We start from the raw sequence: 14,622 nt of genomic DNA, 5'->3' as shown, positions 1-14,622 counted from the left end.
TTTTAAGTAATGCAACATTCTTCATATTACATCACAGGAGGGGTACATAATGTCAGATAGTCCCCCGTTAATGACACCAAGTCCCATCACTTGATGTTAACACTCAAATTTCTATGCTGTAAAGATAAATGTTTCCTTTTACAATTAATAAATAACCAAAGAGTAAGCTACCTTGCAGATATTCTGTTCCACATCAATATTTTACCTAATGGTTTTAGTATCCATATATGAATAATCCATTGCCACTGAGTCAATTTCAACTCACAGCGACGGCACCTAACAACAACAACAACATATGGATAACACTTTTGGTAATACCAAGCATGGTGGTAAAGAGCAAAAATTTGTATAATTTTGTTACGCCCAATTCTGTCATTGTCATTCAAGTGCTTTCAGACGCAGGTACACTGAAACATATGAACAGAAGTTAACAGATATTATAAAAATATGCAGAAATCAAGTTAGAATATTTCTTTCTTACGCATAAAAACCCGTTGCCATCGAGTTGATTCCGACTCATAGCAACTTTGCAGGACAGAAAAGAACTGCGCCATAGAGTTTCCAAGGAGTGCCTGGTGGATTCGAACTGCCAACCTTTTGGTTAGTAGCCGTAGCGCTTAACCCCTATGCCACCAGGGTTTCCTCCTTATGCATAAGTTAACCAAGTAATGTTAATAATGCAGATGTTGAAACTAGCTCCAATTAATAAACAAAAATTCTAAGATTGTTAAATTTTTTGAACAATGATAATAACAAAAAAAATAAGACTCCTCGATTTCTATAAAATTTTACTCATAGTACGATACTGGTAGGGGTTTGTTCACTTTCAGATATTGGTAAGGGTTAGTTAGAACAGTTAGCTATTCTGACTACTTGTATGATAAACATGTACTCAGTTCTTCTTGGTAACCTGTCTCAATTTACCGTAATCTAAAAATGAGAATCAAGAGACATCCATAAAATTACTGAAAGCAATCCAAGGAAACACAATTGTTCAATAACATAAATAGCATTATTTTTAAAAACGTAAATTTAATGAAAACAAACGTAAATTTTCAACAGTAGAACAGAGCAACTGGGTATGTATTTTAAGCATTATACAAGTTACACTATGCTCATTTATTAAAATTTCAATTAGGCTATCTCCAAAGAGCATTAAATTAGACACTAGCCAATAGTATCAGCAGATCATTCCCCAAAATATACTTATCTCTCAATTAAAATGCTAATGGAGAAAAGCTGAAAGAGGTAATAAAGCACCCTACCCCCATTCAAATATACGTGATGCACCGGTAACTCACAACCAAAGTAGTTAAGGTCACTACAAAGAGTTGATTCCAGAGAAATTTTAAAATTGCCCACCTTTCATTGTTGTACTTAACAGCCCTTTTGCTCTTTCACTCCATTTTACAAATGAACGATATATCACAAACTAATAGAAACCATCATGCTAAAACAGAACTAGTTCACCTTCAATTTAAATAGAAAACTTATAAGCACTGTGCTGTAACTCTGGAATATCGTCAAAGGTCAACACAAGCGTTTAATACATTATGCTTAGATTTTGTAGCCAAAAGTTTAAATACCTCCTTCCATACATAGTTGTGAATACAATTATTTCTTCCAATTCCCTGTTCTACTCCTTCCCCAAACATTTTTGAACATCTCCTCTCTTCTTCACCACACAATCACTTCGCATAAATTAAAGCTCCTTCCACCTAGGTTTAACTACAGAGAACTGTAACATGTGTAAGACAGAAGCAAATCTGAATAAAAAGCAAAAGATGGTCAAAGAAAGGGAGAATATAAGAAATAACCCCAATACATATTGAACAAACAGATCATTAAAGTTGAGGTATCTGATTAATATTATTTATATAAGGTTCAATCATGTTCTGGAAAGAATTAAGGTTGAAGTACAGAAACATTTTGCTTTAAAAAAACCCCAGACCCAGTGCTGTTGAGTCTATTCTGACTCATAGCAACCCTACAGGACGGAGTAGAACTGCCCCACACAGTTTCCAAGGAGCGCCTCGCGGATTCGAACTGCCAGCCCCTTGGTTAGCAGCCGTGGTTACACTGTGCTTTACACTCAGAACTCTTCTTTAAAGAGTTCAAGTTAAACCCTGTTGAGTACACCAAGGGGGATACCTATTCAGGGGGATCTGAGCAAGAATTGCTTTGTGCTCACCTACCCTTCCACGTAGCTACTTTATCTGTTCATGTTTGCACATGAGTTTTAATTTTTTTAATTTATGGTTTCATTTTTTTAAGTTCTCTTTTAAATAGATTTGAAAATAATATTAAAATCAGATTTATGCAGGGAGAAAAAAAAGGATTACTCTTGGGAGTCCATCACTTTCTTTCACAACTAAACAATACTACACATATAATATTATCTGAAGAAATTAATTAGCAATTTCTTCGTATTTTTTTCATAAAATCTTTTCTAAAAAGCCTGAGAGAAAAATGTGGCTCAAACTTAATACTTTTTAAGTAAACCTAGTATCAGTTTGTAAGAGATTAGAGTACAGTTTTCTCTTGAAAAATTATCTGTGCCACCCTACCAAGTCAGCTGTATTAGCAAAACTCGTATTTACATGTCTGAGACAAAAAGTCCATTACTCTTCTCCTTGTTCACATCTATACTTTGGTAAGTCGGATCATTCTCAAGACTGAATTTACAAACCTGCCTACTCACTTAAGGATTTACTTACCCCAGCAAGACATTTTTCCAGTGTATCCAATATAATCAACTGAGAGAGATATAAATTCCTTTCAGCAGCTTCTCCAAATATTCTCTAAAAGAAAAGATATTCAGAACACTAAAGTTGGTTACCACTTTCCTCTATAAAATCAGCACACATCTGAAAAGTGAAGGATTAAAGATCAAGAAAACTAATGCTTTTCCCTTTTATCACCTAGAGGATACTTATTTAAATTTATTGTTTTTGTTTTCCTGATCCTCACACAAAATAAATTCCGAGGTAAACAGAAATGCTGGCATTTACTATAGCCTTCCATTAGCCTTCTAACAGTGAAAGATGTTGCTTTTGGTTTATGTTTTAAAAATACGTAGGGTTTAGACACATATACAGATCTGCACCAGAATCTAGAGAAGAGCATTTAACCACATTTTTATGCTACAAAATAAAGTATTAATTCTTATAGCAACAAAATGCTTTAGCACCAAATACAGTAAATTTTAAGTATTCACTATCCTCAAATTGAAGACTACACTCTCCGTTCACTAAGAGACTATGGTATCCACAATTTAATTTATTCAATAAGCACTAAATGAATGCCAGTATCACAATATTGTTTTCATTTTGAGAAGGGGGTCCCAAATTTTAAAATATTTTCAGTCTAACTGGGAAAATGGCCACATATTTATATGTGCAAAATCTTATCACTGTGGTCCACATACTGTGCAACAGAAGAGCACAAAATATTAAATGTATTTCTACAAATTATAGATTTATAAGATTGTCTTTTTTTTTTTTTTTTTAAAGAAAATCTTCACTTTTTTCCATAAAGAGAAAATCTCTTTGCAAGGCAAATGACCTTAGCTCCAGTTTATCAGTTTTCTAAGTTTGGGGTATTGTCTAATCAACTTTTGTAAAGAAAACACACCAAAGATGAAGTGACTATAAAAACTGGACTTCATAATCTACAACCAGAAGTCATTTTCACAGCTGAATACAAGAAATACAAATTGAGGTTCTAAATGCTCAAGACATGCAGTTTGGAGTTAATCAAGAAAACATTCTGTGGTGTAATGAATTACTATGGTTCTTCTAACCATGGTCTTTGTGGCTCACACACAGTGACTGAGTGGGACTATGCAAATAAGGTATATGGAACCTGTGATGATTGGGGTTATATGTCAACTTGCCTAGGCCATGATTTTCAGTATTGTGTGGTCGTCCTTTTTATGTGTTGTGGATCCTGGCCTCTACATGTTGATAAGGCAAGACTGGTGTAAGGTGTATCGTGGGTCAAAGCCTTGCACAAGGGCACGACTAAAGCCTTACCTTTACTAAAGTCATACTCTTCCCTGGGGTGTGGGCTGCATCTAAGATATGCGTGTGTATCCTGGTGAGGCTCTCCCTCTGCATCTGGATCCCACATCTGATTCGTGATCAGCTGACCTCCCCAGAGGCCTGCTGTCTTGACCTGCCAACTCTGGGATTCACCAGTCTCCTTAGCCCCTTGGGCTGGCAGCCTATCATGTGACCTGATTTGCCAGCTCCCACAGCCTTGTGAACCAGCAGCCTGTGGTCTGAACTGCTGGTTTGGGTTCATCAGCTTCTGCAGCCACATGGGTCAGGAGAAGCCTACGCCTGACCTATAAATTTGGGACTTGCCAGCCTCTACAACCAAAGGAGCCATTTCCTTTACACAGTTCATGAGTTCTGTGAGACACTGCAGCGAATTAGGGAACCCAAGAACTGGAGGGTAGTACTGACAGCAGAGGGAGTAGTTGATGTTAGAGATGATGGAGTGGTACAGCAGCTTGGAAAAGTTGGACATTTGGGACATCTTTAACCTCCGCCTCATAGGAATCAGGTTTGTACTGATCCTTATTAAAAGAAATTATTTGTTTACATTCCTATCAGTTGCTCTGAACTTAGTATAAAGGAGATTTTAGATAGGAATTGACAGAAAGAAAGGAATCACCTCAGAGAGAGACAAAAGAGTACACTGAAGTCTAAGCAATGTAAACAGATCTTATAAAACAGGAAATAAAAAGCCATTATAAGCTTGGTGATAGTGATAATGAAATTGGTATATAAGGAAAACTGTTTCAACAGTTAGTTCTTTAACAACTACAGAATTTGTCATAGGTTACAGAAGTAAGTAAAAAATACATATTGATTACCTTCATAAAAATTAATCCCATATTTTAAGACTACCAGGTCCTTTTTTATTTATCCTTTACTTTAGGGTCAGGAGAATCTGGTATGTAAATATTCAAGTAAGCTAAAGAAAACAGTTTAAAAGACTACTATGGTCAATTCTCATATGACACCCAAAGAACAAACCAAACTCTGTGCCATCGAGTCAATTCCGACTCATAGCAACCCTATAGGACAGAGTAGAGCTGCCCCATAGAGCTTCCAAGGAGCGCCTGGTAGATTTGAACTGCCAACCCTTTGATTAGCAGCCGTAGCACTTAGCCACTAGGCCACCAGGGTTTCCCTCATATGACACAATCTGTATTAAGCCCTAATTTCTAAAAAGTACTAGAAAGGGATACAGTATTACAAATAAGGGAAGTTTCTAAGTCAAAGAATTACAAACCAAAATGAAAGTTACCTATGCTCATCCACAAAATAAGATGGTCGTACCCAGAGTCCACAGAAAATGACCTCCCATACTTCAGAATACGCCGCTCTGAGCTTTTAAATAGAAACAGAAACAAAACAGTGTAACCCCCCTACCCCCAAGGTGGTAACCCAGATACTCACCATATTGTTAACATTCTTTAAGATAGTGGTGAGGCCGCTTATAACCAAAGAAAACTTGTATTTGGAAATATTAATAAGACATTCCTTGTTGTGTTCAGTACTGACTTTGGTATGTGTGTTCTGCTGTCCTGTTTTTATGGGAAGCTAAAAAAAAAACAAACAAGAGTTTACACTTGAAAATGACTAAAAAGCTATTTCTCACTGAAAATCATTATACTCCTTTTAAAGACAATTTTTTCAACCAAAGTTACCTATCTATGTATTTCAAACCCAAGTTTTCAATATCTATGTAGCATTTAAGTTAAATCTAAAATTTCAATTTTTGCAGTTTTCTTTCTGGAAGTCATAAATCTCTCTCTATAAAATTACATCCTTTAGCCAGCACCCTACAAGAGAAAATGATGAGTCACAGAAATAGCTATTTCCTAGTAACTAAAACTTATTTCAGAGAACGTCTGCAATAAAATGAATACAATCCCTTCCCATATACGTTGAACTCAAGTGTTAAAAAAAAACAGAAACCAAGAAAATCTATGCCCCAGACCTCTTGCCAACAATGGCAATAATTGCAGATTGTGACAAATGAGGACAGCTGTATAATCTGAAACAAACACAGCAAGACTGACTCAGGTAAGATAACCACCCTCATTTACACAGCTGAGGGAGTAACAAAAAAAAAAAAAGATTAATCCCACGGGGGGGAAAAAAATCCTTTGAGAGGACTACATTTATCTGAGAATGAGTTAAGACACACTGTCTAGAAGTTCATCTCTACTCTGTTCAAAGTAGCATTCTGTATTTAAGGTAAAATGAATATACTTACTGTTTAAATTTTAGACCCTGCTAATGCTAACACTAACACAGAGCCCTGGTGGTAGAGTGGTTAAGAATTCAGCTGCTAACCAAAAGGTCAGCGGTTTAAATCTGCCAGCTACTCCTTGGAAACCCTATGGGGCAGTTCTACTGTCTATGTAAGTCAGAATCAGCTCCATGGCAATGGGTTTGGGTTTTTCATTGTTGTTGTTGTTAATGCTAACACAAGAGTCCTAGTGAGGTTCCTCTGTGAAAAAAACTAACCCTAGTTCAACCTTCTCATTTTTAAAATGGTGTGACTAAAGGTGGAAAGAGGCCAATGGTCTGGCCAAGTTTGCTTCATCAGTTAATGATAGGTGGCTAATTTGATAGTAAATAAATATTCAATAAAAGGCAGGAGCATATTTAGGGTTTGGGGAAGAGATAGAAGAGAAGCCACGGAATTCCATGATGTTAATCATAAAGATTATGGGAAAAAAATTATCTGAAAGACCAACAAAGGAGATTTTAGAAGATGGCAGTAGCTGTACAGTGGCTTTTGAATCTCCCAAATCCACCTATGAAAACAGCAGAGAAACTAGACTAGCAAAACCACAAACCCACAGACGATATCTACATCAAAACTAGGGAACAAGGCACCCCACAAACCCTAAAATACAAGCAAGTAGAACAAACCACTGACAGCTACAAAACTGATGTGGTATCTGTATCTACCTATGTGAGAGAAAGTAGAGGGAAGCAGGATGTCTGATGGTTCTGATAAGAGAACCCCAAAATTGTATTATTTATGCAATAAAAAGCACAGCAGGCCAATAGACAGGGTTTTTGCACATTCCACCTTGCAGATGAGTGTCAAAGGTCTACAATAAAGTCTGAAAGAAATGGAGCACTCTAAACCATCACTGTCTAATAAAACTTCCTACAGTGATACACTTCTATATCAGCATTGCCCATTACAGTAGCCACTACCTACATGTGGCTATTAAGCATTTACAATATGGCTAGTGCAGATCATAGGACCCCTGGTGATGCAACGGTTAAAGCGCTTGGCTGTTAACTGAAAGGTAGGTGATTCGAACCCACCAGCCGCTCCATGGGAGAAAAGATGTGGTACCCTGCTTCTGTAAAGATTTACAGCTTTGTACATTCTATGGGGGCAGTTCTATTCTGTCCTATAGGGTCGCTGTGAGTCAAAACTGACTCAACAGCAGCGAGTGTAAGTTAGTGTAGATCAGAAATCAAATTTTAAATTTAATTTAAATTACATTTACTTAAATTTAACTTTAAATAGCTAAACCACTGGACAGCACAGTTATAAACTAACCATCTAAAGATGCACCCTTCCAGGATGACGCCTATACTAAGAAGAAACTGCAGGGACTATAAACACCAAATTGAGTAGGACGGTGACAACAGGAGCAAAGGGAAAAAATTCAGGTAAAGGTGGAAAAGAGAAAGAGGGCTAACAGAGTTCAGAAAGAATGACAGACTTTTCAACAATTTATGGAAACAATACAGCTAGAAACCCATCCTGGTCTACATTTCTGTCCTAACAGTTCAAGAAAATGAACCTCATGTAAAAACGAGCAACAGAAAAGAACTGTGGTCACATCACATATAAAGTTACTATAAGAAAAAAAGAAGAAATAACAATGCAACAGAAGATGAAAGTACGCCAAAAGACATGTCCACAAACATACGAAAACTCTAAACTACTATTTCAAAATGGGCCCTAAAAATTAAGAAAATTATAATAAATATGAAATAACAAATGAGAATTACAGAACAGAGTTGACAGAACTCAGGAAGTAATGGAGGCATTAAAAAAATTTCAGAAATGAAGCCTAGAAGATTTACCATATTTTTACACAAATAACACGCATGTTCTACATTTGTTTGCCAACCATTCCCTCCACGCCCATGAGATATTTTCTTAAGCGTCCATCTCCAACTTTTTTGTACATGTTGCTGTTAAAAAAAAATTAGTATAGCACACTTATGAAAATGCCTCGGGGTGGGGTGCAGTTGGCAAACAAATGTAGAATGTGTGCACTATTTGTGTAAAAATACAGTACGAGCATGAATAAACATAAAAGATAATGCATTAACAGAAAAACAAGGCAAAAAAAGGAGAACAATTTTAAAAAATGAAAAGTGACACAATGAGGATTTGAGACAAAAGCCAGGGAACGAAGATCCAACATACATGTAACAGAAGTCTCCAAACAAGGAAGCCAAATCAATGAGAATAAATGCTTATCTGATAATAGACAACGATATTGGCATTTGTCCTTGGTTCCTGTGAAATGACCCGAGGAGTAACTGAGATGCCTTTATCTGAAACCTTCAGACCACATCTGAGGATTAGTGCTAATGAGTTGGAGGTTGGCCAGACCAGAAAGGACTCATCTGGTAGGCCACTGTCAAACATCAGGAGGCATGATTTAGTTTATCATGCATATGCACCAAGGGCTCAATTATGACCGGCTGTTAAAAGTTCTGAACACAGAAGCTCAGAGAGCTTCCCTCTGCCGACGGGAGGGTGATGCACCCTCTTTAGAACATGGAAGCTTCAAGATGGTAACTCTACTAGGCCTTGCCTATGCATCTCTTCCTCATGATGATCCTGATCTGTGTTCTTTTCCTATAACAAATCTACAATCTAAGTATTGTACTTTCTGTGAGGTCTGTGAGTTGTTCCAGCAAATTATCAAACCCAAAGGAGTAGGGGTAACCAGCAGGTGAAAGTGAGGGAAGCCAGGGGAGGCCGCTGTGCTTGTAGCTGGAATCCTGAAGGGATAGAGGAAAAACCGCAAATCTGTGTACAGCAGATCAGAAGTTTGGCGTGTCATGTGGACTCCCCAAACTTGCAGCTGGCATCTGCCTACTTGGCAGTCTAAAGAGATAAGTCCTAGCTCCTGGTGGCTAGGTCAGAGACAGAAAGTGCCACACGGGTGACTAGTGCCACAGATGATGGAGAAACGAGAAAGTAGGGATTTAATAAAAAAAAAAAAAATTTTTTTTTCCACACATTTTGCGGACTGGATTTATATTGATTCTTAGCCACTAAATACTAGAAACTAGAGTTCAAGAAAACTGCTGAAATTAAAAAACAGGGAAAAAAAGCTTAAAACTATGTATTTAAAGGGCATACTGCATACCTGGAAAAACTGACCCAAAATAAACAACACCAGGACATATTCTAGTAAAACTACTTAACTTTTTTGAATAAGAAAAATACTTCTTTGAATGTCCAGTCAGAAAGAAGTCATTTATGCAACAGAAATTAGATTGTCATAAGACTTTGCAGATAAAACTTTATGAAAACAATAAAGTTAGAAAACTATCCTAGTCCACATGCCAGAGAACAGGACAAACATATTTAAGATATTCAAGAAAAGAAAATGTAAACCAAGGATTTTATATCCAGCCAAACTGACAACCAAGTATAATGGTGACACTGTTTTGAAATGCCAAGAATCCAGGAAACATCGTTCCCTTGAGCCTTTCCAAAGGCTCTAGTAGAAATACGCTTCGGACAACCAAAGTAACTGGAGAGATGTCTACACTAACGGGATCATTAAATATATATTTACTGAAGAACTGAGAATAAATGAGGGTAGTAAGGGAGAAAGCATACTATGTAACTGCTATATGTATTGATAATATAGATACGATTATCAAATATGGGGGCAGTGGAAGGAGAACATACAAAAAGTAAAATATGCTTCCTGCTTGTGTTATAGTTATTAAAAGGGTATTATTTCAAACCTATTTTCTCCCTGCTGCCCTAAAAAGGAAATGAGAGTACTACATAAAAGTATCACTGAAGAAAAGCAATAGAACACAAATATACTAAGTGTGCTGTTTGTGCTGGGTCAACTTTGTTAAGCTGGAAACTACAGTTCCCACAATCCCATTCATTACATGGTTCTAGGTTACAGTTAACCAAAAGGGGAACTTGTACAAGATTTGTTTGAAATGAGGAAGTGAAACAGCAGCCATTATTCTGAAGTTTTCATGGTTAGATACAGCGACAGACAGATGTAGCGGTGCCCAGACAGTTCCCGCTTATACTTGCTCTCTTCCACTCTATGCCCAGTTATTTCTTCTGATTTGTACCGGCTTTATTGAGCAAAGGTGGCCCAAGCCCACCACCAGATGCTTGGCTGCAAACCTACAGAGCTAGTAGCTACACAGAGGCAAGAGCTTCCTATAAGGCTCTCCGCAAGCTCCTCCTTCACAGTCCCACTTCAGTGGCTGAATATTACTTGGCTTCATTTCCCTAAAAGCTCTAGCCTGTCTACCCAATTTTCACTGACTTGGAGAATCTGGTTAGTGATTTCTTCTTTGATCCTTTAACTCCTCCTCTTCCAGATCTTTACCTCCCTGGTCCTCACAAAATTGCTTATGGTCTAATTTCTTTAATAAATCCCTTATCCCATTACACATAGTCTACTTCCCTGACAGGACCCTGACTGATACCACAAACCTTACTAAATACCAAAATATATGCTGAGAGCACAAATAAAATAGCCCATACAATCAAAGGCTTGTATAAATATAAATGTAACCTAAAACAATATGACAGGAATGAGCCCAAAGAGTCAGAGAACTATGGAATAGTCTCCAGGACGTATTGTTAAATTGAAAAAGTGTGTGTGTGTGTGTGTGTGTGTGTGTGTGTGTGATATATATATGCTACCATTCACAAGAAAGGGGAGGTGGTCGGGGGAAAAAAAAAATATATATATATATATATACATGCACACACACACACAAAGACATACACACACATATATAAAATCTTTTATTAAAAAAAAAAAAGGATTTTTAAGAAAACTTAAATGTTACCTTCAGGGGAAGAATGAAATAAAGTAGAGATGACCAGGATACATTTATCCTTTTCAGGCTATACCTTGCTTTTTAGAACCATGTAATTTACATCAATATAAAATTACTTTTAAGAAGCAAATCTAAATATAAAAAATAAAATGAACTGAAATTTGTATCCAATTAATGGCATAATCACAACAAAAGGAACTATTCTAAATGATTATAAATCATACTAAGTTGACTGTATATTCCTAGGGAATATAATTTAGGAACAACAAAAAAATGAAGATAAATCTTGACACTATATGTATTGTGGGAACATGGAAACCAATTACATGGTATTTTCTATCATTCCTGGTGTCATTAAAAACTAGGACTCTCAGTATGGTAGAAAAGAGGAATACTGAAGTAAATATTCTATAGCTCTATATAAACTCACTTATTTTACATTAAAAAAACACATTTCCTAGCTAGGTCCACTGAGGAAGTCTACATACAATAGTCAACAGAGTAGCAGTGAATACTTCTAACCCAAACGTGATCCTGAAATACCATTTCCAATGAATACTCCTAATCCAAACGGGATCTTGAAATGCCATTTCCAATGATTACTCCTAATCCAAATGTGATCTTGAAATACACCTCCGGGAAATGGCTGATTCCACGTCCAGGATAAAAAGGTGCGTGATGAGCCCGGAATATTTTGTCACACCAGATAGCAAGAAAGCCGTCAAAGACTAATAAGGGCCAAGTCAAAAAGACTCTTGGAGTGAATTTTGAGGAGGCTCCCACTGGCCAAGGATGAAATAACTTCAACATCATTAAGCACAGCAATTGTAACTGATTGAAACATTACCAAATATGTTTAAATCCATACTTCTGCTTCCATGCAGGATAGAGTAATTTGCAGCAAACCAACACCCTCCCCATACCCGCCAACACGAGGAGAAAAAAAAGATAAAATACAAAAATCATCTGTTAAAGATTTCACAGAGCTACTGAAGGAATGAGGACTAAAGGGGCTAAGATTCCAAAGAGAGGAGGAGGTAAATGCACCTTCTGCAGCTGCTTTTTCCCTGAGGGCATTTGCAGATTCTGAGCAGAGAAAAGTGGCTAATGAGGCTTTTCCCTATTGAGGGAAAGAGAAACCAGCAAATTTTGGTGGTCACTGAAGCCAGAATGACAAAACTGAGGACATAAGGGGTCTCAAATGCATACGTGGGTAAAGGAAAGTAAAAGCTTAAGCCAAAGACTTCTAAAAAGCAGAGTTTGAAAGTCCTGCAGCTCAGAGATGACAAAAGATTAAAGTTCAGAGCCTGTCTAGCAGATGGACCCTAGTGAGTACATCTAGCTCTCAATTATAAGCCCTGAGAGGCTACATTCTCTACCAAAAAACCAAAACTAAAAGCATTGCCATCAAGTCGATTCTGACTCACAGCGACCCTGTATGCCAGAGCAGAGCTGCCTCACAGGGTTTCCAAGGCTGTAAATCTTTACGGAAGCCAACTGCCACATCTTTCTTCTGAGAAGTGACTGGTGGGTTCAAACCACCGACCTTTCGGTTAGCAGCTGAGCACGTAGCTACTGCGCCACCAGGGCTCCCTTATATCTTCTATAAACAGGGGCAAACCAGAGCAACTGGAATTCTTATACCTTACTAGTGGGAGTATAAATCAGTAACTCGTTGGAAAACTGTTCTGGCATTACCTGCTAAAACTGAATACACACTCACCTAGCAATTTCACTAAGCATATACCAAGAGAAATGTGTATGAAAGTTTACCAAAGACATACAACAATGATTATAGTAGCACTTTTCATAATCTCCCAAAACTAGAAGCAATGAAAGTGTCCACTAACAGAATTGGTTAAAAAGGGGGAAAAAAGCTAGTATATTTATTTATACTAAGAAAAACTATACAGCAAAGAATCCATGAGAATAAATGACTTATGACTATAAGTTTAATTTCACAAATGTTAGTATTGAGTGAAAGAAAACAAAAGACAAATCACAGAGATCATATACTATATGATTATGTCATATAAATTTCAAGAACATGCTAAATTCTTCCTATGATTTTAGAAGTCAGGATGGCAGAGACTCTTGGAAAGCACAGGTAATGACTGGAAGGAAACAGGGCGACTTCTGGATTGCTGGTATTGTTTTATTTCTTGATCTCCTGAATTTTAAATCTCAAATGTAACTACAAAGGAAAATGTTATTTAACATTAAACATTTACTTAAACATACTGTCTTGAATAATTAGGAAACATGGGAAAAAGCTACTGACACTGTTAATGCTAGGAAAGCTAATCAAAATAAAAGTTATTATCTCAAACGCAGTAGATTCTCTCCAAGAGTGCATCCAGACAAAGTAGAAATGAATTTACAACTTCCAGATTTATCCTATATGTAGAAAGTATAAACACATCCACACATTTATATAACACAGATACCTATTATCAATAAATGAGTCTGTGCTTCATTTAATAGGGCAGGATTCACAGACAAATCTTTAGATTATAAAGAGATCTGAGAGAATGTTCTGGGCAATGAAACTTTATGTATCTTGACCATGGGGATGGTTACACGACTGTAATGCATATGTCAAAACTCACAGACTGTGCACTTATCAAAGAGTGAATGTTACCATATGTAAATTATACATCATTTTTTTAAAAACTGAGATCAAGGAAGGATTCTAACAAATATTTATTGAATATCTACTATTTGCCAGTTAGTAATGTAGGTGCTAAGAACACAAAGATGCATAAGTGTACCCTGCAGGTACTCAATAATTCTGAAACTTTGCCCTAAACTATCTCTTCTCTCTGGACATACTTAGTCCTTCTAGGGTAATCTCATATATTCACTGAATGTCCTGCTGACGGTTACCATGATGACTGCTGATGACTACAATGGCCCCCAAGACGTCCACACCCTATACAATCCCCTAACCTTGAGTGTGAGAAGGACTTGCAAAATATGATAGGATATCACTCCTAGGATTACATTGTATTATATGTTAAAAGGGCCTTTGGAAATGTAATTAAGGTTCCTAAGGCAGATTATCCTTGCTGAGTATGACCTAATCAGGTGAGCCATGAAAAGAGTCACTTTCTGTTGGCCTTAAAGAAGTAAACTGCCATATTGTGGAGAAAATTACACGGTAGGGAATAGCAAGCAGCCTCTAAGAATTGAGGACCTCTGTGCTACAACTGCAAGGAACTAAATTCTATCAAGAACCAGTGAACTTCGAAGACGACCCCACGCCTCAGATGAAATCACAGTTGCAAATGACACTTTGATTTCTGCCTGTGAAAACCTAAGTAGAGAACTCAGCAACCCAGTACCCAGACTCTAATACATGGTAGTTATAATTTTGTATTGCTTTAAGCCACTATATTTGTGGTAGTTTGTTACACAGCGGTAGAAAGCTAATTGTAATGGTTAAGGTTGTGTGTCAACTTAGCTGGGCCATGATTCTCAGTGATTTGATAGT

At 37.0% G+C, this 14,622-nt stretch overlaps 1 protein-coding gene across 5 annotated transcripts in view; it reads right to left on the bottom strand.

Annotated features, from left to right (window-relative positions):
* Positions 1-14,622, bottom strand: part of NF1 (neurofibromin 1) — a 253,107-nt gene that overhangs the window by 196,972 nt on the left and 41,513 nt on the right. For all 5 annotated transcript variants that reach the window (XM_049859655.1, XM_049859659.1, XM_049859657.1 and 2 more), the window contains exons 2-3: positions 5,472-5,615; positions 2,718-2,801 (exon numbers count right to left, since the gene is read on the bottom strand). In XM_049859655.1, the coding sequence (XP_049715612.1) occupies positions 2,718-2,801; positions 5,472-5,615 (228 nt within the window). The remainder of the gene's footprint in view (positions 1-2,717; positions 2,802-5,471; positions 5,616-14,622) is intronic.

This window comes from Elephas maximus, chromosome 19 (genome assembly GCF_024166365.1).
Source record: "Elephas maximus indicus isolate mEleMax1 chromosome 19, mEleMax1 primary haplotype, whole genome shotgun sequence".
Classification (NCBI taxonomy): domain Eukaryota; kingdom Metazoa; phylum Chordata; class Mammalia; order Proboscidea; family Elephantidae; genus Elephas; species Elephas maximus.
Note: the sequence above shows the minus strand (reverse complement) of the source record. Positions and strands in the feature narration are given on the sequence as shown.